We start from the raw sequence: 24,249 nt of genomic DNA on the forward strand, positions 1-24,249 counted from the left end.
CAGCTAGTTTATCCTGCTCAGAAGGAATAAATTCCTATTTCCTATGTCAGCGCCTCATAGTGGCAACAGCCTATTTCCATGGTCTTTGTCCCCCAATGAAATGGCTGAGAAAAACTTCATTACACTGCTCAAAAAAATAAAGGGAACACAAACACCACAATGTAACTCCACGTCAATCACACTTCTGTGAAATCACACTGTCCACTCAGGAAGCAACACTGATTGACAATCAATTTCACATGCTGTTATGCAAATGGAACAGACAACTGGTGAAAATTATAGGCAATTAGCAAGAAATCCCCAATAAAGGAGTGGTTCTGTAGGTGGTGGCCACAGAACACTTCAGTTCCTATGCTTTCTGGCTGATGTTTTGGTCACTTTTGAATGCTGGTGGTGCTTTCACTCTAGTGGTAGCATGAGACTGAGTCTACAACACACACAAGTGGCTCAGGTAGTGCAGCTCATCCAAGATGGCACATCAATGTGAGCTGTGGCAAGAAGGTTTGCTGTGTCTGTCAGCGTAGTGTCCAGATCATGGAGGCACTACCAGGAGAAAGGTCAGTACATCAGGAGATGTGGAGGAGGCCATAGGAGGGCAACAACCCGGCAGCAGGACCGCTACCTCCCCCTTTGTGCAAGGAGGAGCACTGCCAAAATCACCTCCAGCATGCCACAAATGTGCATGTGTCCACTCAAACAGTCAGAAACAGACTCCATGAGGGTGGTATGAGGGCCCGACGTCCACAGGTGGTGGTTGTTCTTACAGCCCAACACCGTGCAGGACGTTTGGCATTTGCCAGAGAACACCAAGATTGGCTAATTCGCCAGTGACGCCCAGTGCTCTTCACAGATGAAAGCAGGTTCACACTGAGCACATGTGACAGACATGACAGAGTCTGGAGACACCATGGAGAACGTTCTGCCTGCAACATCCTCCAGCATGACCGGTTTGGCGGTGGGTCAGTAATGGTGTGGGGGGGGGGAGGCATTTCTTTGGGGGCCTCACAGCCCTCCATGTGCTTGCCAGAGGTAGCCTGACTGCCATTAGGTACTGAGATGAGATCCTCAGACACCTTGTGAGACCATATGCTGGTGCGGTTGGCCCTGGGTTCCTCCTAATGCAAGAGAATGCTAGACCTCATGTGGCTGGAGTGTCTCAGCAGTTCCTACAAGATTAAGGCATTGATGCTTTGGACTGGCCAACTGTTCCCCACACCTGAACCAGATTGAGCACATCTAGGACATCATATCTCGCTCCATCCAACAACGCCACGTTGCACCACAGACTGTCCAGGAGTTAGCAGATGCTTTAGTCCAGGTCTGGGAGGACATCCCTCAGGAGACCATCAGCCGCCTCACCAAGAGCATGCCCAGGCATTATATGGGAGGTCATACGGCACGTGGAGGCCACGCACACTAATGAGCTTCATTTTGACTTGTTTTGTTTTTTAAAATTTATATATTTTTATTAATTTCAATAAAATTAACAACATACAATTGAACAGCCCTGGGAGGACCCTCCCCACCCGTACCAAAATTGACAAACGGATAATAAGACAGGGTATATAAAGAATCCAGAGGAATAGACCGTGGTCTAGAATCATAGACCTCTAAGTACTAGAGTGAGTAGTATCCCCACAGAGAACATCAACACCGAACCACCACACCAGAGACAAAACCCATTCAACACACACACACACCAAAACATATCCTGGGAGTTTACCAGTTATCCACGGAACCATCCTAAGGCCAGGAGACCCCACAAACTGGGGGATCAGTAGAAACATCCAACAACATACTAATATTTGTAGGCATCTCCGACTTACATACAAGGCATGGTAGATGCAGGGATATCAACGCTATAGGTAAAATACCGGGGGTTCAGGGCGCAGTGATGAATGAAAATACAGTTATAGTATTGTGCAGTAGGTTCTTTTATTAAGCAGATATCAGACGTGTTTCGGGAGGGCACATCCTTTTTCAATGGACAATGGCTTTAACAAACATAGGTGACATATCCACTATTTAAAAACAAAAAAGGCACGCATGTTAATCCGGATTGACAGGCCGCTCAATGTGAATGGCGCTTTTCCACAGGAAGCACATATCAATGACGTGTAACTAGTAGGGGTGTGAATCGCCAAGAATTTGGCGATTCGATTCGAATCGCGATACCAGTGTGGCGATTCGATATATCCCGATATATCGCGATACCGTCTAGGTGACGATACATCGCGATATATCCCGATATATCGCCCACCTGGGAGCATTCATAGATCCCAATAGACGCCGCTGTCAGCTTTGACAGCGGCGATCTAGTAGTCCGGTGCTCACTTTTCTCATGTTATCCCGTCCGGGCTGCAAAATAAAATAAAACGCACTTTATCTTACCTGCCAACGAGCCCGCGGAGCTCCGGTACAGGTGTTCGGTCCCCGGCTGTATTCTTCTTACTTCCTGTTAGTCCGGCACGTCACATGGAGCTTCAGCCTATCACAAGCGGAGGCGGGACATCGCTGCGGCTGGTGATAGGCTGAAGCTCCATGTGACGTGCCGGACTAACAGGAAGTAAGAAGAATACAGCCCGGGGACCGAACACCTGTACCGGAGCTATTAGCGGCGGCCCCCGGCTACTGAAATCAGCCGGGGGTCGCATAGTACGGAGCGGGCACGAGTCGGAGCCCGCTCCATAGCCGTGTCAAATCCGGCCTGCCCGGCTCCACAAATGTGGAACTTTTATCTCCTGATGCCCGGGACATGACATGCTGTTCCGGGCGTCCGCAGATAAAAATTCCACATCCCTAAAAGAATCGATTCAAAAATATTTTGAATCGATTCTGTATCGGCAAATGAAAAAATCGCGATTATCGCGAGAATCGATTTTTTCTTACATCCCTAGTAACTAGAGACGTTAGAAAAAGATAGAAAGAAAAGAAGAAATTTAAAAACTTAGCAAAATGGAATAAAATGTGAATGGATACATTTTCAGATTTGTGTATCTTGTGTATCCTCTTGTATAGTTTTGATGTATGTATTTGATACTGTATATACTTGTTCGTGATTGTCTGGTTTACATAGGTTCCACAGTTTATATTTTTTCTATGTATATTTCTATGTATATTTATTCCATAGTTCCTAATGGAATTATTTGAATGGTTGACTGTGAGCATTTTTCTTTTATTTGGTCTTTATAATCTCAACAGCGGGTTTTCACAAGTGCTGCACGCATAATTGCGAATGCGCAAGAGGGCATGGTATAGGGGGAACATATTTATTCACTAAGGCTATCTACCGGGACAGAGGAGGGAAGGACATGTCCTTCCAGGCCATCACTACAACTTTGCGTGCACAGAACAGTAGAAACCGGATCAATATGCGCCTATAAAAGAGCCCATCACCAAACCATTAATAACTCCCAACAAACAGACTTCTGGTGTCAAAACAAAGGGGAGTTCCAGGTGGTCTGACAAGAATGTCATCACCTCTCTCCAAAAGGGCACAACACAAGAGCAAGTCCATACCGCATGCAAAAAAGTGCCTCTCTTACTCCCGCACCTAAAACAAACACAACAACCCCAAGACCCCCATACGGTGTAGTCTAACGGGAGTATAATACAAAGTGAGGACAAACCTGGATTGAATGAGCATATCTCGTGCACTAACCAGCGTAGGATAATAAGTCTTAACCACTTCCTTCCACATGTCTACAGAAAGACTAGGAACATCCTCAACCCACTTCAGCTGTGCTAGAGCAAACTCTGAGTGAGAGGCCTAGCCAGGTTGGTAGTTCAGTGGAGAAGTTCTAAATCTGTAAACATAGGGGTAACTTCTAGTGAACCAAACTGTGTAGAGACCGCATGTTGCAACCGAAGATACCTGAAGTGGGCACCCTGAGGGACATGAAAACGTCATCCCCAAACAAGTGCATTGAGAATTAGAGTCCCTGGGAGCTCCAAAATCCGGCCGCCCCCAACTCCCGCAGGTGTTCCAAATGAGGATTACCCCACAGAGGTGCTCTAGGAGACACCAACGGCTGAGGAAAGCACCCAGAAACCACCGACCAGACCGCAGCCACCGTCTCAATAGGAGCTGGCAAGGATGAAGAGGGAGCATACCTGTACAATGTATTTGTCAGTGTCTCATAGGAACCCATGAAAGCCCCTGCCAAAGCTGTGAAGGCATTAGAAAGGTCCGGGTCTATCCACCAGGCTGCGTACCCAGCTGTGAAGCTAGAAAATAGTTTTGCATATTAGGAGAAGCAAAAGGGAAAGGGAGATAAAGGGCACCCTTGCCGAGTGCCCCTGCCAAGCAGGAAGGAGCTTGAAATCTCCGAATTGGTGCATAATCGGGCCCTAGGTGTATCATGCAGCAAATGGACCCACGACCTAAAAACAGGTCCAAAGCGGAGGACACCCATCAGGCATCAAAGGCCTTATAGACATCAAGGCTAACTACATAGCCATGGGAAACGTCATCCTCCGCTGTGGAGATGTTAAGCTGTAGTCTTTTCACACTAATATCAGTAGCCTTCCCTGGCATAAACCCAGTCTGATCAGGGTGAAGCACTAAAGAAATGACCCCCTTAAGCCTGTTTGCCAGTACCTTTGCCAAAATTTTATATCAATATTGAGAAGGGAAATGGGAGGATAAGAGTCCAGCAAAGTCTGATCCTTTTCAGGCTGTGGAAGTACTACAAATAGGGCCTCTCTCATAGAGTCAGGCAAAGCCCCAGACTCCAAGGCCGTAGCATACAGTTTAAGCAATACAGGAATCAATTTCTCTTCATTTACCCTGTACCTATTCAAGCCCCAGAGTTGTCCCAGAGGGCAAATCTTTTATAACCCGTGACATCTCCTCAGTCATCAATGGGGTCTCAAGACCAGAAGACTGAAGTGTGGTCAATGGGGTAAGGAGCAGTCTCCTCAGGAAGGATAGTATAGTCTCAGGGGCCACCCCGGAAGAGGAAGAGTATAGGGAACTATATAAGGAGTGAAATACCTCATTAATTACCATCGGGTCAGAGCTAAAGGACCCATCCTGTGTACGTATACAGGGTATGGAAGCTACAAGACAACTCTCCCTAGATAAGTAAGCCAACAGCTTACCATTCTTGTCCCCAAATACAAAAATGGACACTTCCCTTGCCGCCAATTTCAAATGTACCTGATCCTTCTGTATAATCAAGAGAGACCCTTGTGCCTTGCCTTAGCCCACTCCCTTTCCGTCTCCAGAGTAGGATCCCTCACCACCACTTCCTCAAGGACTCCTATCTCTGATCGTAGCGCTTGTTCCCAGGCTCCCAATTCCGCACTCCTACCCGCTACCCCTACAATAAATGCTTCCCGAACAGTCGTTTTAAAAGCATCCCACTGGATCAGAGCATCCGGATGGGAGGCATTATGAGCCCAGTAGTCACAATGAGCAACCTCCAAGGCAGAGGAAACTTCCTCCACCTGAAGCCACCCAGGACGCATTCTCCACAGGTGGGAGGAGGGACTGAGACCTAGGGATAAGAAGATATTAAGGCAGAATGATCTGAGATCCCTCTATTTGTATAACACACTTGACTCACCCCTGGCAATAGGTCAGCTAAAGCAAAGGCAAGATCAATGCGGGAAAAGGACTTGTGCACCGAGGAATAAAAGGAGAAGAAAGAGTCATCCGGATACTTCCACCTCCAGAGGTCAGTAAGGCCCAGTCACAGATGCCAAGAAGCCAAAGCAGATATGAGCTAGGGTCCGCAGCACTGGTGCGATCGAGTCGGGGATCAGGAACAACATTTAAGTCTCCTAGAAAAAGAACAGGGCCAGTAGGGAAGGAAGTCAGTTTACCCGTAAGTGAATACAATAAGGCCATATGAAAAGGGAGGAGGCACATACAGAGAGACCAAAGTGAAGCAGAAGGAAGACAACGCACAATGTAAGATCACATACCTACCGAAGTGGTCACAGGAAACCTGGGAGACTATTAAAAGGCAAGGATTTAGACACCAGGACTGAGACCCCCTCTAGCAAGGGACGAATAAGAAGAATGATATCCCTTCACAACCCAGGCCCTCTTAAGGGCCAACACTTTTTGACCCGTCAGGTGAGTTTCCTGCAAACAAATGATACGTGGGGAGTGTCTCTTTAGAAAATCTAGGCACAGTGCTCTCTTAAACTTGGAATTAAGGCCACGGATGTTCCAACTAAGTACCTTAAGGGACCCCATCATGAAGCCGGCGAGAAGCACAAACATAGCCCATCACGCCATACAGAAACTGTTTAACTAGGGGAGCTCCCAGGCACGCCACATACAACCTGACAAGGACAGACAAAAAAGACACCACATCACAGAGTGCAAAAGCTACGTACAGTCTACCAACCACCACCTCCCACCTACCCAGTAACTGAGGTCAACAACCCCTTGACCCACTAGCCAGGGAAACCCTAGGGTAATCTCGTACCTTGCCAGCTACTACTCCAAGCCTACACCTCTAACTAAGAAGTAAGTAGGCAGTCCAGCAGGGTCATCAGTCTGGCAGCTGAGCAGCCCTAGGGGCAGCTTCCACCCATTGCATCGCTTCATCAGATGAAGTGAAGAATTTAGTTGTACGTCCATCCACCACCCTCCGGGTACAGCATAGCATACCGATATCCTTTGGAGTGAAGTTTGGCTCGGACATACGTAAATTGGGTACGCCGTTTTCTTAATTCCATGGAGAAGTCCGGGTAGAAGGAGACTATGCTGTCCCCGAAGAGCACCTCGCCCTTAATCCTCACCGTCCTCAGGATAGCGTCTGTCTTTAAAGTGAAGAATATTTGCCAGGAATGGTCAGGGGAGCCCACCAGGATCAGGATGTCTAGCAGGGACCCTATGGGCCCTCTCCACAGAGAAGGAAGGAGAGAGACTGTATCCGCAGGCAAGATCTTCCAGCCAGGATTTGAGGAACGCCGCATGATCGGCGCGCTCCGCCTTTTCCGGAAGGCCCACCAGCCTAACATTGTTGTGCCGTAGACTATTTTCAAAGTTGTCAGCTCTGTCAACTATGCCTCAAAACTGCCGCAGGAGATTAACAATTTAGAAACCCCCGACTTATTCCAGTTGGATTTGCCCCTTGGGCCTCCCATGGTAGCACACAGTCACTTATCCAGGCAAGTATGAGCAAAGAAGGGTACCAGAAGAGAAGAACACCACACGTAGCACACAGGGTGGACGCCTCCGGTTAAGATAGCATAAAGATACACAGTATTAGAGCTTCAGTAGTAGGTGAGTGACAGAACTTAGCAGAGCACTCCACAAGCACTCCAGCCCCACAAGTCACAGCAAGTCCAGCCAGAAGTAATGTCAGCAAAGTCCAGCACAGGGGGGGGGGGGGGGGGGGTTGTTGAAAGAGCTTTAGAAGAGGAGACCTCCCGCACTGGGATCTTCACCTACTATAAGTCCCAGCAAGCCCAGATGGAATAGGGAATTCTACAGTCCCAGGGGCCAGATGAAGATTACAGGGGAGGGTGTACAATATGCAGAGTGCTTATCTTCAGTGCAGCAGCCAAACAGTCTCAGCAGCTTAGGGACAGCGGGAGTTGCCTCGGAGACTCAGCCCAGGGCCAGGCCCCGCCCACGAAGGCCAGTAATGGCGGGCCCTCAGTACAGCAGCTAAGGAGCAACCTGGGACTCCAGGAGGTGCGGAACACCACGAGGCACCGCACAGCAGCGCAGCTCCTGCGGTCTCACCCAGAGGCCGACTGACCACCCCTCGCCACCCACCCCCCCCCCCCCCCCCGCCTTCACTCACTCCACCACCATCCGGCCTCACCAGGGTTCTGCTCACCGCTGCCCGCACCAAAACAGAGAAGCAAGCCCCACCACCACAGTCACCGGAGCTCAGACTCGCCGTCTGGTATGTGTCACTGTGGGTCAGGGGTTGAATTTCAGGATAAATTAGACAGGTGAGCGGGAGCTCAGAAGACACACGTCTGCTCAGGCCATCCCCATGCAGGCCACGCCCCATTTTGACTTGTTTTAAGGATATTACATCAAAGTTGGATCAGCCTGTAGTGTGGTTTTCCACTTTGATTTTGAGTGTGACTCCATATCCAGACCTCCATGGGTTGATAAATTTGATTTCCATTGATAATTTGTGCGTAATTTTGTTGTCAGCACATTCAACTATGTAAAGTATTTCATACGATTAGTTCATTCATTCAGATCTAGGGTTATCTTAGTGTTCCCTTTATTTTTTTGAACAGTATATTTACACTTTAAAAGGACATGTCCGACGCAGACTTTTTCTATTCCGTCCTGCCCGGGCTGCAAAAAAAGAAAACAAACTTCCACTTACCTCCATATGTTGCCCCAGAGCTCTGCAACAGCTGATCAGTCGGCCGGGCTGTCTGCTTCCTACTTCCTTTAGCCCGGTACGCCACAGAGCGCTTCAGCCTATCACCGGCCGCAGCGATGTCCCGCCTCGGCCGGTGATAGGCTGAAGCGCCGTGTGACGTACCGGGCTAAAGGAAGTAGGGAGTAAACAGCCCGGCCGAACGACCAGCCGTTGCGGAGCTCCGGGGCAACATAGTGAGATAAGTGTTTTGTCTTTTTTTGCAGCCCAGGCAGGACGGAATAGAAAAAAAGTCTGCGCCAGACATCTCCTTTAAGCCCCATAAAGGACTATTATCAGCAATCATTAGATGCATACCATTACTCAGATCAGTGCTTTGATGGTACAGCCTGAGGCAGGTTTTATCAGCAGATCTCATCATGGTAGGCACAGAGGCCATAAGAAGGCCTCAGGCTGCCAGAGTAGCTGCTCGGTATCATAATACAGTCATGGCCGTAAATGTTGGTACCCCTGAAATCTTTCAAGCAAATGAAGTATTTCTCAGAGAAAAGGATTGCAGTAACATGTTTTGCTATACACTTGTATTTCCTTTATGTGTATTGGAACTAAACCAAAAAAGGGAGGGGAAAAAAAAGCAAATTTGACATAATGTCACACCAAACTCCAAAAATGGGCAGGACAAAATTATTGGCACCCTTAAATATTTGGTTGTACACCCTTTGGAAAAAAAAATAACGGAAATAAGTCCCTTCCTATAACCATCAATAAGCTTCTTACACCTCTCAGCCAGAAAGTTGGACCTCTCTTCCTTTGTAAACTGCTCCAGGTCTCTTATTGGAAGGGCAGCATTTCCCAAAAGCTATTTTAAGATCTCTCCACAGGTGTTCAATGGGATTTAAATCTGGATTCATTGCTGGCCACTTTAGAACTCTCCAGCGCTTTGTTGCAATCCATTTCTGGGTGCTTTTTGACGTATGTTTGGGGTCATTGTCCTGCTGGAAGACCCAAGATCTCGGAAGCAAACCCAGCTTTCTGACTCTGGGATGTCCAGTGCGACCCAAAATCCGTTGGTAATCCTCAGATTTCATGATGTATTGCACACATTCAAGGCACCCAGTGCCAGAGGCAGCAAAACAACCCCAAAACATCATTTAATCTCCACCATATTGCACTGTAGGTACTGTGTTCTTTTCTTTGTAGGCCTCATTCCGTTTTTGGTAAACAGTAGAATGATGTGCTTTACCAAAAAGCTCTATCTTGGTCTCATCTGTCCACAAGACGTTTTCCCAGAAGGATTTTGGCTTACTCAAGTTCATTTTGGCAAAATGTAGTCTTGCTTTTTTATGTCTGTGTCAGCAGTGGGGTCCTCCTGGGTCTCCTGCCATAGTGTTTCCTTTCATTTAAATGTCGACAGTTCACGCTGACAATGATGCTTCCTGAGCCAGCAGGACAGCTTGAATATCTTTGTAACTTGTTTGGGGCTGCTTTTCCACCATCCGAACTACCCTGCATTGACACCTTTCATCAAGTTTTCTCTTCAGTCAAGGGAGATTAGCTAGAGTGCCATGGGTTACAAACTTCTTGATAATGTTGCACACTGTGGACAAAGGCAAATCTAGATCTCTGGAGATGGACTTGTAACCTTTAGATTGTTGATATTTTTCCACAATTTTGGTTCTTAAGTCCTCAGACAGTTCTCTTCTCCTCTTTCTGTTGTCCATGTTTAGTGTGGCACACACAGACACACAATATGAAGACTAAGTGAACTTCTCTTTATCTGCTTTCAGTTGTGCTTTTTATATTGCCCACACCTGTTACTTGCCCCAGGTGAGCATAAAAGGAGCATCACATGATTGAAACAATCTTATTAATCCACAATTTTGAAAGGGTGGCAATCATTTTGTACAGCCCATTTTGGCGTTTGGTGTGACATTATGTCCAATTTGCTTTTCTTCCTCCTTTTTTTTGGTTTAGATCCAATACACACAAAGGGAATAAACATGTGTATAGCAAAACGTGTGTTACTGCAATCCTGTGCAGGGGTACCAACATTTACGGCATGACTATGTTGCGGGAGTGCTGATTGGTATTGCTCCTATCAATGTACTTATTAAAGGCTCCAATTGCTATTAATTGCTGCATTTAAGGAACTAATAGCAGCCATCAATCACCATCTATAAAATGAGTACAGCTCTTGAGCTCGCTTTATACAACTGTACCAAATGCATGACGTTAATTTGTCACAGTACGTCAAAACAAGTAGCTATGGTGGAAACTTATGTCATAGGTTGTTAAGGGGTTATTTTAGCAGTTAAAAAGACAGTCACACAAAAGGAAAAAAATATATAGAAATTTATACCTGCACTAAGAAACTTTTCCAGCCTGCTGAACCAGGTCAGGCCTACACTGTGAATGCCAGCCACATGAGTGCAATGATATCTTGATTGACACACCGAGTCTAGGATTAAAAGAGAGATCAGTAATTTAACAGTTTCAGAGCATGATTGAATTGAGATTTCAAAGTGGATTCCATGTGGATTTTGCCATGTATTCTACGTGAACTCTACAACACATTGACCTCAATAACAAATGAAAAATACACAAAGAATTGACATCAATTCTTGATATGGTTTGCCCTCTTTAAAAGGAAAACTGTCAGATATTTTCTCCCGCCGCACTGTCCACAGTACTGGTGGATAGTGCAGGAGATGCTGATTAAAATGAGCCCTTCCTTACCTGGATCCGCCCGGCCGTTCGCCTGCAATTGTAGTTTTATTCTGTGTGTATATCTTGCTGTAACTGGCATGGGCGGGGCTTCTGCACTGCCAGTTAGGAGCAGCGAAGAGAGGGAGAACTGGAGGGAGGGGGGGGATTAATATTCATAAGCGACACGGACGTCAGTGCAGAAACCCCGCCCGTGCCAGTTACAGCAAGATATACACATAGAATAAAACTACAATTGCGGGAGAACGGCCGGGGGGATCCGGGAAAGGTAGGGCTCGTTTTAATCAGCGTCTCCCGCACTATCCACCAGTACTGTGGATAGTGTGTGAGAAAATATCTGACAGTTTTCCTTTAAGTCAACAAGACTTAAAATGTGTGTAAATTTTATTGCCACAATGGTCTGACATTTTACTCTCCAAAAATATGAAAATAAAAAGAAACCAAATACGTGAAGTTATTTATGATTTTTTTTTTTGTCCCATAGAGGCAAATTTTGCAGGTCAGCAGATTTTTTAGGGTATAATTTAAGGGCATGGCTGTATAGGGCTTTTGACCCTGAAACCATACATATATCTCAGTTAATTGACCCCTCCAGTGCCGAAACAGAGTTTAAAGTTATGCAAAATAGACTTCAGATCCTGCTGGGCGTTCCCCTCGGCTGCCAGATTACAGAAGGGTGGCAGGGATTCCAGTACAGCCCAGTGGCTATTAATCAGTAGGATAGGGGAGATGACCAGCACACAGAGGGGAGTGGTTTACTGGTGAAGAGGCCGAACTGTGCTGGGCTCCAATAACCAATGAGCCTAAAGTGCACATCTTTTTAAACATAGATATATATTTTTAAAGATATTGGGGGATGTTTATCATTCAAAGTGTGCCCTACTCTTTTTTACGTCTAATTATTTCCTTTGCAGCGTGAAATTTATCATAAGTGCGTACTGTAGATAATGAATTCCCCTCCGCTTTGCACAGGCGGGAAAAGCTCTAGCCTACACTCTTGTTTAGACCTTTCTGCAGATTGCTGGACTCTACCATGGTTTACCTCAAAACTTTTGCGGGTTGGGTCAGTCAGTCCTGCCGTGAGTGAGACATGACCGCTCCCTACACATCCAGAAAAAATGCTCGACCCTCCACTTAGGCAGCCTGCGATGTGCTTCAATCATTGGAAAATGAAGCAATCACAGAGGGGATTACGGACACTAAAGTGACTGTGGAGCCCAGTGAAACATCTGAGGGCCTCCAGACATCACGTAAATGCGGCCCCAAGAAGAAATATTTTTCCGAACGTGAAACAAATAATAGTGGATGAGGTAATTTAATCTGGCACATTAGGGCACGTAAGAGTAGTTGATCGCTGTAGAATACTTAATGTGGGATTTGTTATATGTTGACCCAGCTATTAAACATGCTAGATTCAGATTTACCTTAAATTATCTAATGGGTTTGGCCTTGCAGGTCCATAATTTTCCGGTTGCAGTTTAAGGACGAGCCGGCTCGTCCTGACATGGCAAGCGTTATATGTTGCGGGACCGTGACTCGAGTCCGCGACATACCATGGGCCCCCAGCTGATTCCTGTAGCTGGGGGCCGCTGTTAATAGCTGACCTGCGGCGATTGCCGCGGGCGGCTATTGCCCCTTTAGATTGCCGCTGTCGAAAAGGACAGTGCTGTCTAAAGGAATATTTAAAACATCCCTGGTGGTACAGTTTGGTGGATCAATGGAATGCGATGTGGTCCAGTGGGGTGTATGGGCTTGTAATGGAATGTGATGCTGCTTTACAGCTGGATCCCCCTGCTTTAAACAGAAGCAAAATACCTTTTCATAATCATAACTTGGAACCATAATTCCAGAAATAAAGCTAACATCTAAACATAAATCGTAATAAAAACATATTCAGTACCCTTTGCCATAATAAACCTTTACCCTAGCCCTAACCATAAATATTAGGTCATAAACAACCATTAATAATCATGACCCGGATCAATACCTAATCAAAAACCCTGACCGCGATCAGAACTGAGAAGGGCTAAGAATGCTGACCTTCAGGGGTTCAGAAAAATTTAGCTGGACAGTTTTTAGGAAGGTGACTGGTACCGACACAACATTGCTTTTGCAAGTATCTTTTCAAGTCAGCCGCCAAGTCACACAGGTGAAGAAACAACGCAGATTACAAGGAAGATAGATTCATGACCAATTTTTGTCGGCATCTGCATTTTTGCTATGTAATGGTGCTTTGCGTCTACTTCAAAAGTCGCACAAAAGTCGTTAAGAATACATGACTGGGTCATCGCAGCGCCAATGATAGACGGAAAATAACATCTATATTGTATGATAAATCTCCCCCATTGGCTCCAAAACACACTGACCTCAATAAGAAATGTAAAAGACACAACGAATTGACATCAATTCTTGAAATGGTTTGCCCCCTTTAAGTCAAGAGTAGAGATGAGCGAAGTTACAGTGATTCTCAGCTTGGCAGTTGCTGACTTTAGCCTGCATAAATGAGTTCAGCTTTCAGGTGCTCCGGTGGGCTGGAAAAGGTGGATACAGTCCTAGGAGAGAGTCTCCGAGGACTGTATCCACCTTTTCTAGCCCACCGGAGCACCTGAAAGCTGAACTCATTTATGCAGGATAAAGTCATCAACTGCCGAGCCGAGAATCGAATCACTGTAACGTCACTCATCTCTAGTCAAGAGACTTAAAATGTGTGTAAATTTTATTGCCACAATGGTCTGACCACACAGTACTGGGCATCAGTGTACAAGAAAGATATAGTGGAGCTGGAGAGGGTTCAAAAATAGGCAACCAGAGTAATACGGGGAATGGGAGGACTACAGTACCCAGATAGATTATCAGAATTAGGGTTATTTAGTTTAGAAAAAAGAAGGCTTAGGGGCGACCTTATAACTATGTATAAATATATCAGGGGGCAGTACAGTGATCTCTCCCATGAACTATTTATACACAGGAATGAATCTATATCAAGGGGGCATCCTCTTTGTTTAGAGGAAAGAAGGTTTCTACACCAGCACAGACGGGGGTCTTTACTGTAAGAGCAGTGAGACTATGGAACTCTCTCGTGGGGAAGGTGGTCATGGTGAACTCTGTAAAAGAGTTCAAAAGGGGCCTGGATGCATTTTTGGAGAGTAATTACATTAAAGGTTATGGATACTAGATCTATAGGGACAGAAACTTGATCCAGGGATTTATTCTGACTGCCTAATTGGAGTCGGAAAGGAATTGTTACCTCTAGTATGAGGTTTTTTTGCCTTCCTCTGGCTCAGTAGGGACTCATTAGGGATATAGGTTGAATTCTATGGACTCTGGTCTTTTTTTCAACCTTATGAACTATGTTACTGTGTTACTATGGAGGGGTCATATAACTAATGAGAGGTATGTACAGAGTCAGGTGCAAAAGCCCTATACCACCTTGTCCTTACCTCATATCCAAAAATCATGCTGACAAGCCCTCTTTAAAAAGAAAAGCTGACAGCCTGTTCACCTGCACTAAACTCAATATGGATTATGGTGCTGGTGATCAGAAGTAGAATGAGGGGACACTTACAGAAATCTGTCCAGTTGTTCAGAAGATAATGTCCCCCGTAGCATAAATGCAGAGCAGGATTGCTGCACAAAAAGGAGGCTGGTCATGCTTCCCAGCCTCCTCCTATATGCAGGGCAATGCACACTTATTTAAATATTCATGAATATGCACTCACGTCCTAGTGACGTGAGAGCGTGCAGTCATGTGAGCAGTCTGCTATTGTGCAGAGCAGGCTCTCACGTCACTAGGGTGGACAATATTTTCTGAACTACTGAATGGATTTCTGTAAGCGGCACCTCATTTTAATCCTGTTCACCTGCACTATAAACCCAGTTTATTGGGTTTAGTGCGGGTGAACAGGCTGTCAGTTTCCCTTTACAATGCATTACTAACAACATGCTGCCAATCTTCTTTGCGTAAGCACAATGGGGGGCATTTATCAACGTCTTTAGTCATGTTTTTTCTGCTAAGTTTGTCGCATAATAGTCGCAGTAGCGCCTGCGCGATTTTTTGTGTGACTTTTTTTTTACAGAGAGCGAGAAAAGCAAATTTTCTTTCCCGGCTTTTTTTTTGTAGAAAAATTAAATTGACTTGCAGTGGTCAGAAATTTATGAAGTGCGACAGTCGCAAAAAAGTCGCATTGCATGAAAAAAACCTACTAAATTTACTCCAGCTCAGACATGGAGCAGAAAAAGCCACTACCAAAGCAAAAAAAAAAAAAAATAATAATTATAATTGCTTAAGTGAAAGAAATTTATCAACAGGCTGAAAGCAGTTGATAAATACGTCGCACCTAAGCAAAAAAAATTGTAAGAAAAAAATATAAAAAAAAGGAATACATAAGCAAACATTGATAAATGTCCCCCAATATGCTTGCATGCAGAAATATGCACAGACCCCTATATGTTTACTGTAACAGGCATACACATAAGGCCCCTTCCACACTACATAATTACTCAGTTTTCAAAGTTTCGTCAGAAAATCGGCAGTAAAATGGCAGTTACAAAATCCTATACGGCAGTTAGAAAATCCCGTTATAGTCTATGGGATTTTTCTAATAGCAGTTTTAACCCTTTATAGCCAGTTATTAATAGCGGCCGTTATTTTGTGAAGGAAGATAGTAACGGGAGAAATAGATCATGAACTATTTCTCCCGTTATCTTCTGTCACAAAATAACGGCCGCTATTAATAACTGGCTATAACGGGTTAAAACTGCTATTAGAAAAATCCCATAGACTATAACGGGATTTTCTAACGGCTGTAAAGGATTTTGCAACTGCCGATTTTCTGACGTAACTTCGAAAACGGAGAAATTATATAGTGTGAAAGGGGCCTAAGACCCATGTAAGGTTTGGGGTCCATCTCCATGATGTTAGCCCAACCAACCTGGTTTCCAATTTTTTAAGTCTTCCTAAGAATAGAAGCAAATCCTGATAGGATACACTTTTTTCAGCTAGACATATGCAAACATAACACCAAACAAATGGTCGTGTCAATAGTAATGGTAGGTATAATTCTATGCAGACCTGTGGCCTTTTACTTGCAGAGACCTTCAAGACCATAGAGCATCTCCTAAAACTGTATGTATTTATAAATAGGAAATTACCTCTGTGTAGCTTAATGGGACATGAGAAGTCCGTCTCAATGGATTCTTCCTCTTCCTCTGTGGACAGTTTTAGAGCTAGTTCAAGCTCAACACACTCAAAAACATAGAGGGACGGGATCAGGTCAGAGCTGGTGTTCCAAGACTTGTCAGACTACAGAAATAAAATACAATGACTAAGTTTAGAGGAGAGTCATAGAGCAATGTAACGCAAGAAGCCTTGTATCTTGTCCCAAAAGAGGTCTCTATTTAACCCCTTCATGACCCAGCTAGTTTTGGCCTTCATGACCCAGTCAGTTTTTTTCAAATCTGACATGTGACTCTTGTACATGTGGCAATAACTTTGAACTGCTTTTACCAGGCAAAGTGATTCAGAGATAGTTTTTTCGAGTCATATTGTACTTTGTTAGTGGTAAATTTTTGTTGATACATGAAGCGATTTTTGAGAAAAACTCTAAAATATTGTGAAAAATGTAAAAAAAAATTCATTTCTCTATGTTTGAAACTCTCTACTTGTAAGAGAAATGGTCATGCCAAAAAAAAAAAAATTTAGTTATCAGTTCACATCCACAACATGTCTACTTTATGCTGGCATCATTTGTTAAACATTCCTTAACTTTTTTACGATATTAGAAGGCTTATATTATTATGAGCATTTTTTTCAAATTTCCTACAAAAGTTCAAAATAAAAAAAAATTTTTTGGGAACAATAACATTTTGAATATGTGTGTAAAATATGAAAAATAAAATAAAAATTATATATATTTTAGGGATCGACCGATATCGATTTTTTAGGGCCGATACCAATATTCCGGTATAAGTTATCGGCTATTTATCCCCCCGCGACACCGCTGCAGATCATTGATTTAAAGCGGGCGCTTTAAATCAATGAACTGCAGCGGCTTTTGCGGTGCCATAGACCACCGCCGCCGCCACCCGCTTCTCTCCCCCTGCCTGTCCAGGGGTCCTGAGTCCTATCACCGTCACCGCGCAATACCGATAATCGGTCGATCCCTAAATATATATATATATACATATATATATATATACATACACACATATACACACATTATATATATATATATATATATATATATATATATATATATATATATATATATATATATATATATATATATATATATATATATATATATACACACATATACATACACACACACACACACACACACACGTGTGTGTATATATATATTTTTTTACTTCTCTACAATAGCTCCCCATAGTGTCTAGTGCCCAAAACTTGCAGTATGCATTACCAAGTTTTGGACACTAGGGGGAGCTGTTGTACGAAAATGAAAGTGAAAGTAAAGCATGCCGTCGGGCACAGCGCCGGCAGCTCCGGACAGGTAAGGGACACCGGGGGAAGGGACACCGGGAGAAGGGGGACACTGGGGTCTCCTAGCAGAGCAGTGTGTCTCCCGAGGCAAGATGTCTGGCTATCAGTGATAGCCACCATCTTACCGGGCGCAGCACTGCACTTTTAGTGGCGGCCAATATAATACATGATGTACATGTACGTCATGGGTCGGGAAAAACCCCTTCCCGACCTATGACATACAAGTACGTCATGGAAGGGAAGTTAAATTGAAAAGAGTCCGGATAGACCGATTAAGCTTCTTGAACAGAGTTTTGATTTCAGCCAAAGGAAAGTAGATTTTTTTTATGCTTACCGTAAAATCTCTCTCTGAGGATCAATTGAGGGACACAGACCGGGGTGGGGTGGAATAACTTGCTGCGACTAGTACGCTGACATTAGGCAACACAAAAAAGAAAGTCGGCCCCACCTACTAACTCTGAGCTAATCAGTTTAGTCCCAAAGCAGTAGGAGAGGACCGACTGAGAAAGAAAACTAACAGTTGTCCGAGGGAAACCAGACAAAAAACAACCGAAACAACCCTCCGGACAAAAAACAGAACCATGGCAACAAAAACAAATGGGTAGGTGCTGTGTCTCCCAATGGATCCTCAGAGAGGGATTTTACGGTAAGCATTATAATTAAAAAAAAAAAAAAAAAAATTACTTTTCTCGGCCGGCTCCATTGAGGGACACAGAGACCGTGGGACATACCAAAGCAGTCCCCGGAATGGGGAAAAAACCATAGCCAGAAACCAGGAAGAAGGCTGAGCCACTGCCGCCTGCAAAACCTTGCGGCCCAAACTCTCATCAGCAGATGCAAAGGTGTGCACCTGGTAGAATTTAGTAAAGGTGTGTAAGGACAACCAGGTGGCCACCTTACAGACTTGCAGGGCCGAAGCCCTATTGTGGAGCACCCAGGATGCCCCAACGGAACGAGCAGAATGCGCAGTGACACGAAAAGGTGGAACCTTCCCCTTACAACGGTAAGACTCAGAGATGGCCGAACGGATCCACCACGAGATGGTCAACTTGGAGGCCGGACGCCCCTTGGGAGGACCCTCCGGAATCACGAAGAAAGTCACCCTGGAAAGAGGAGGTGACCGAAAGATAAATCCGGATGGCCCGAACAACGTCCAGACAATGGAGTGAACGCTCTTAAGAATTGGATGGGGTTGGACAAAACGAAAGGAACGATCTCATTCAGGTGAAAAGAAGAAACGCCCTTAGGTAAAAAAAAAAAAAAAGGAGGGAGGCGGCCGAAAGACAACCTTGTCCGGGTGAGGGACCAAGAAGGGGGAACGTCAGGAAAGCGCCGCCAGCTCAGACACCCTTCTAATTGACGTAATTGCAATAAGGAAGGCAACCTTTCGAGAAAGGACACAAAGAGAAGCGTCCTGAAGAGGTTCGAACGGAGCCTTCCGCAAAGCGCAGAGCACAAGATTGAGGTCCCAAGGCAGGGTGGGGGACCTGTACGGGGGAGCAGCATGGGTCACGCCCTGCAGAAAGGTACGGACATGGGAATTAGAAGCCAAAGGGTGGTGAAGAAGAATGGAAAGAGACTATACTTGACCTTTAAGAGAACTAAGCACCAAGCGCTGATCCAGACCCGACTGCAAAAAGGCCAGACGGCGTGGAAAGGGAAAAAGAACTGGAGAAACGGACTGTGCCTCACACCACCGGAAGTAGGCCCGCCAAGTGCAGTAATAAATCCAAGCGGAAGGCGGCTTGCGAGCCCGTAGCATGAAGCGAATCACCCTGGTAGAAAATCCCCGAGCTCTCAGAACCACGGTTTCAACCACCAGCGGCAGCAAATTGGGGTGGCAAAGTGGACCCTGGAAGAGCAGGTTGGGACGAACTGAAGACGCAGAGGTACGTCGGTGACTAGCCAAAATACATCGGGGTAGCATGCGAGTCTGGGCCAGTCCGGAGCCACCAGAATGGCGGGAACGTTCTCTGCCTTGAGTTTCCTCAGGACCCTGGGCGGGAGAGGAGGAAAGAGGTAAGGGAGGTGGAAGGACGACCAAGGGATCGCAAGTGCGTCCACAGCCAGAGGGTCTCGAGACTTTGCAACAAAGCAAGGAACTTGTCTGTTGCAGCGCAACGCAAAGAGGTCCACATCTGGGGTTCCCCAAAGGGCGCAGATCTGCGCAAACACCTCCGAATGGAGAGACCACTCCCCTGGATTGGCGGAGGAGCAACTGAGAAAGTCCACTTCCCAATTCTCCACTCCCGGAATGTGGAACGCAGGGATTGAGGGAACCCAAGACTCAGCAAAGAGCAGAATCTTGGAGACCTGAATCAGACAGACAGACTGGGTGTTCCATTCTGGCTATTGATGTTGATATTGACTGAGAGGCAAGCTTCCGGAGGAGACCAGTGACCAAGGTACTGCCTCCATGGTCGCCACCACCCATGCAGAAAAGGATGGGAACAGGACAAGGGTGTTGTCAAAAGACAGACACATGCCAAGAGGGAGCAACGTTTGCCTAGCGGAAAAAGAATCCGGGAAGCCGCTGTGTGGAAGCGGAGACACAGGGAGATTAGAGACCAAGTGGGAGACAGGTTGGACTTCTCCCAGTTGATCACCCAGCCGAATGTGGGCAGCCTGAATCGTGAGAGGAAGATTCTCCAAGTTTAGGGACCGGGACGGAGCTCTGATCAAAAGATCGTCAAGGTACGGGAGGATCGAAATCCCACAAGCACGAAGCATGGCAATCACCGCAGCCATAACTTTGGTGAAAATCCTGGGGGCCATGGCCAGACCAAAAGGAAGAGCCACAAACTGAAAATGGCCCGCAGGGACGGCGAAGCGGAGGAACCGCCGATGATCTGGGAATGTGAAGATGAGCGTCTCAGATATCCACGAAGTAAAGAACCTCCCCCTAATCCATGGATGCTACAACTGACCGGAGGGACTCCATGCGGAATTGTCGCAGGAGCAAGTGACGGTTGAGCAGCTTTAGATCCAGAATAAGGCGGACAGAGCCCCCTTTCTTGGGAACAACGAAAATATTTGAGTAGAACCCCGAAAAATGCTCCTCGGTAGGAACTGGAACAATCACTCCCTTGGCAAGAAGGGTATACAGAGCAACCTGCAAGGCCGCCGCCAGAGAAGGGGAACAAGGAGGGTGGGATCGTAAGAAAATGATCCTGGGGAAAAGAAGCAAACTATCAAGTAACCCCTGGAAAGGACATCCCGAACCCAGGACTCATGTACCTGAGCCAGCCAAACGTCCCGGAACAGAGACAGACGACCTCCCACCGGAGAAGACGACACGGGTGGGGGCATCCCTTCAGGAAGAGCTAGGCTTTCGGTTACCAGACTTTGCCGGGAAACCACCAGAACGGCCACCTGATTTACAGGAAGGACGTGCCTTGAAAGAGGGAGCCCTGCGCGATTGGGAGGTCGACTGCTTGGATGAACGCCCCGAGGCAAAGGCCCAAAAGGAAGTCTACTTCCGGCATGGATTGGCATGGCATGGCTTGTTCTGCGGCAGCAGATCGCTTTTGCCTCAGTAGCCTCAGATATGATCTCATCCAGGTGCTTCCCGAAGAGCCGGGTACCAGAGAAGGGCAAATCCATGGAGGGATTTCTTTGAAGCGGCGTTGGCATCCCACGTCTTCAGCCACATGGAGTGACGAATGGCCACCAGGTAACCAGTAGTAAAAGCCGCATAGCGGACGGACTCCAGAGCCGCCAAACAGAGATAATCCCCTGCGTGGGAGAGCTGCCGAGCGATATCCGACAAGTTCTCTGGAGGGGCACCTGACAAGATGTACTGGCGGAGGTGGGACGCCCAAATCAGAACCGCTTTGGCCACCCAGGCGGAAGCAAAGGAAGGGAGCAAGGCGAATTTTGCCATATTTTCAATTTTCTTGTCCGCCAGATCCTTAAAAGGACACTGCGTCCGCAAGGGGTAAGTTAGTAGACTTCAACAGACGGGAGACCGGAGGATCCACAGTAGGCAGTGTTGTCCAATTGTATATCAAATCTTGTGAAAATGGAAACTGTGTTTGAATCTTCTTGGTCCCCTGAAAAAGTTTGTCAGGATGCTTCCAAGCCGCACTCAGTAAGGAGACAAATTTAGCGTGAGGACTGAAAACCTTGTGGGATAGTGGAGAGCGGCGTAAAGAAACTTCTGGGTCAGGTTCCAAAGTTCCTGGGTCCTCAAGATGCAAAGTGTCCCTGATGGCTGACACTAGGCTGTCCACCATGTCGGACACGTTAGACTGATCCAAGATGAAATCTGTCCCCTCTTCAGCTAGTTCCGCTGGAGATAGGGAGCGTGCGGAGGTAGATTTGGACTGAGGTGAAGTGGATCTGAAACAGTGGGTCAGAGACCTGGTACGGCCACCAGGGGAGCTGCCTCTGAAGCAGTGGCGGTCCAGGTGAGCAAAACCTACAGGAAGGAGGCCCATCCCGAGTACACGATTCTGTAGAAGAGCCAGAGGAGAGTACTTTAGGTCGCTTGTGAGCACTGTGAGTGGGGGGTCAGGAGAGACTGAACATGACTCCCTAGAGAGCGGACACAGTCAGCAAAGAAATGGAGCTCTCTCACCCAGGTCCTGAGTCCCGTGGCTGGAGCTGAAAGGCAAGCTGCAGCGGAGAGGAGCCGGCACGCAGAGCAGGAAGAGATGAAAGAAAGGTCCAGCTGAGGAGGGGGTGCCCTCAAGCACCCAGAAGGCTTTTTTTTAATCAGAAATTTTTATTGAACATTTTTATGTATAAAACAACATACAAATAAAAAAAAATAAAAAATAAAAAAAAAAGAGCTTCTAATTGGTGGAGGAGGAGGCACCCCAAGCATGACCCCCAAAGCGTATGCACCCTGCTGATTGGATAAGCAGTGACACCTGGTGCGGGCACAAGCTACAATAGGCCGGCGAGTAAATGCACCCATTACACGGGGAGCATGCAGATCTATGTCCCGTAGCAGGTGTAGCCAAGTCCTGAAGCGGGCCGCAGCCTCAATTAACTTTCCCCTGCCACAACTGTGCCGGCCTTCCCGATAGCGGGCGAAAACGAAAGTGAAAGTAAAACTGCCGGCCGCGCGACCGCGGCCCCGCCAACAGTGACTGTAATCTGCGCTGCGGACATGGTGTCAGGCATTGTACCAACCGACTGAACATGCATGTATGGGAGTAATAGCAGGCGAGTGATAATTGTGGCCGCAACCCCGCCGGCAGGGACTGCGATCGGCGCATCTGCGGAGATTGTGTCAGGCAGAGGACCGCCAGATTGAACATGTGGCCGGTAAGGGAAGAAAACACTGTAGCCCTTCTCTGTGCCAGTAAGGGATTCTGTACTGAAGAAAGGAGCCCCCCCGTCAACAGTACAAACACCCCTGCCCCAGAAAATGAATAAAAGGGTAGGTGTCCCCCAGGGGGCAACATGCGCCAGCTGTATAGGAGGGTAGGCGGGGGGGGGGGGGGGGGGGAGAGAGAGGAGAACCACAAGGAGGGGGAAGTGAGGGGGTTTGATACTCACCCTGTCATGAAAATACTCATCTTGTGGATGTCTTCAGACAGCTATTTGTCACCTGCATCATGTCGGGCTGCAGCAGCAGGACGAGCAGGGACCAGAGGAGGATCCGGACTCGAGGTGCAAAACCAGGAGCTGTCCGTTGGCTGGAAGGGGTTAACAAAGGATACCTTAAGCCCTGTCCCCTTTAGCTGCATATGGGGGAACCGGTAGTGCCATGTTCTTGAACCCCCCACCTAAAAACAAGAAAAGATAAAGGATAGAAAAACCTAACAAACGCCCCTAACTATAAGGCAATAAAAAAGACCAGGTCTGGAGTTCTCCTTTTTACACCTACTGACACTAAGATAAAACTGATTAGTAAGCGGGATATATCCTGCCAGGTGGGGCAGACTTTCTTTTTTGTATTGCCTAGTGTCAACCTCCTAGTGGCAGCAAGATATACCCATGGTCTCTGTCCCCCCCCAATGAAGCCGACCAAGAAAAGATAAATTGCCCTACATTGGGATAATATTGACCACCACTGTGTCTTTATATTCAGCTAATAAATAATCCCACGCTATTCATATCAATAAGGGAGGACCTGAGCACCTAATCTGGTCTTAAATTATCTTGGATAGGATTGCCCAAACATCAACATCCTGTCTCGCCTATACTATGCATTTCGCTCCCTACCCTTTGTAGATTCAAACCCTAGCTTTAGTACACTTGCACAGGGGCCTTCTGAGGTTTGTTGGGGGCAAGTGGGGTAGACGTATTGGCAGCAATGCACTCTATGACGCTTGTTTTGAAGGAGGCTTGGGAATGCCTAACTGCTCAATAGAATGTGGTACATATGAATGAAAAGTGTTTCCCAGTGGGTTGTTCTTAAAGCTTTGGTGGTCCCTACGTGCCTGTGACACTAATCCAGTGGATTGCGTCTAGACATAGATCACTGATCCTATACAGTCCGGATCAAAAGTTTGTGCACCCCAGGTAAAAGTTTGTATTATTGTGCATAAAGAAGCCAAGGAAAGATGGAAAAATCTCCAAAATGCATCAAATTAAAGATTAGACATTCTTATAATATGTCAACAAAAGTTAGAAAACAAAAAAATGGTGTCTGCAAAGTTTGGGCACCCTGCAGAATTTATAGCATGCACTGCCCCCTTTGCAAAGCGGAGACCTGCCAGTGTCATGGATTGTTCTCAATCATCATCTAGG

The 24,249-nt window shown here is 46.4% G+C and overlaps 1 protein-coding gene across 4 annotated transcripts in view; it reads right to left on the reverse strand.

Moving 5' to 3' along the window:
* NUP88 (nucleoporin 88) overlaps positions 1–24,249 on the reverse strand; it is a 72,124-nt gene that overhangs the window by 19,451 nt on the left and 28,424 nt on the right. For all 4 annotated transcript variants that reach the window (XM_056556378.1, XM_056556377.1, XM_056556376.1 and 1 more), the window contains exons 7-8: positions 16,191–16,341; positions 10,675–10,773 (exon numbers count right to left, since the gene is read on the reverse strand). In XM_056556378.1, the coding sequence (XP_056412353.1) occupies positions 10,675–10,773; positions 16,191–16,341 (250 nt within the window). The remainder of the gene's footprint in view (positions 1–10,674; positions 10,774–16,190; positions 16,342–24,249) is intronic.

This window comes from Hyla sarda, chromosome 2, assembly GCF_029499605.1.
Source record: "Hyla sarda isolate aHylSar1 chromosome 2, aHylSar1.hap1, whole genome shotgun sequence".
Classification (NCBI taxonomy): Eukaryota; Metazoa; Chordata; class Amphibia; order Anura; family Hylidae; genus Hyla; species Hyla sarda.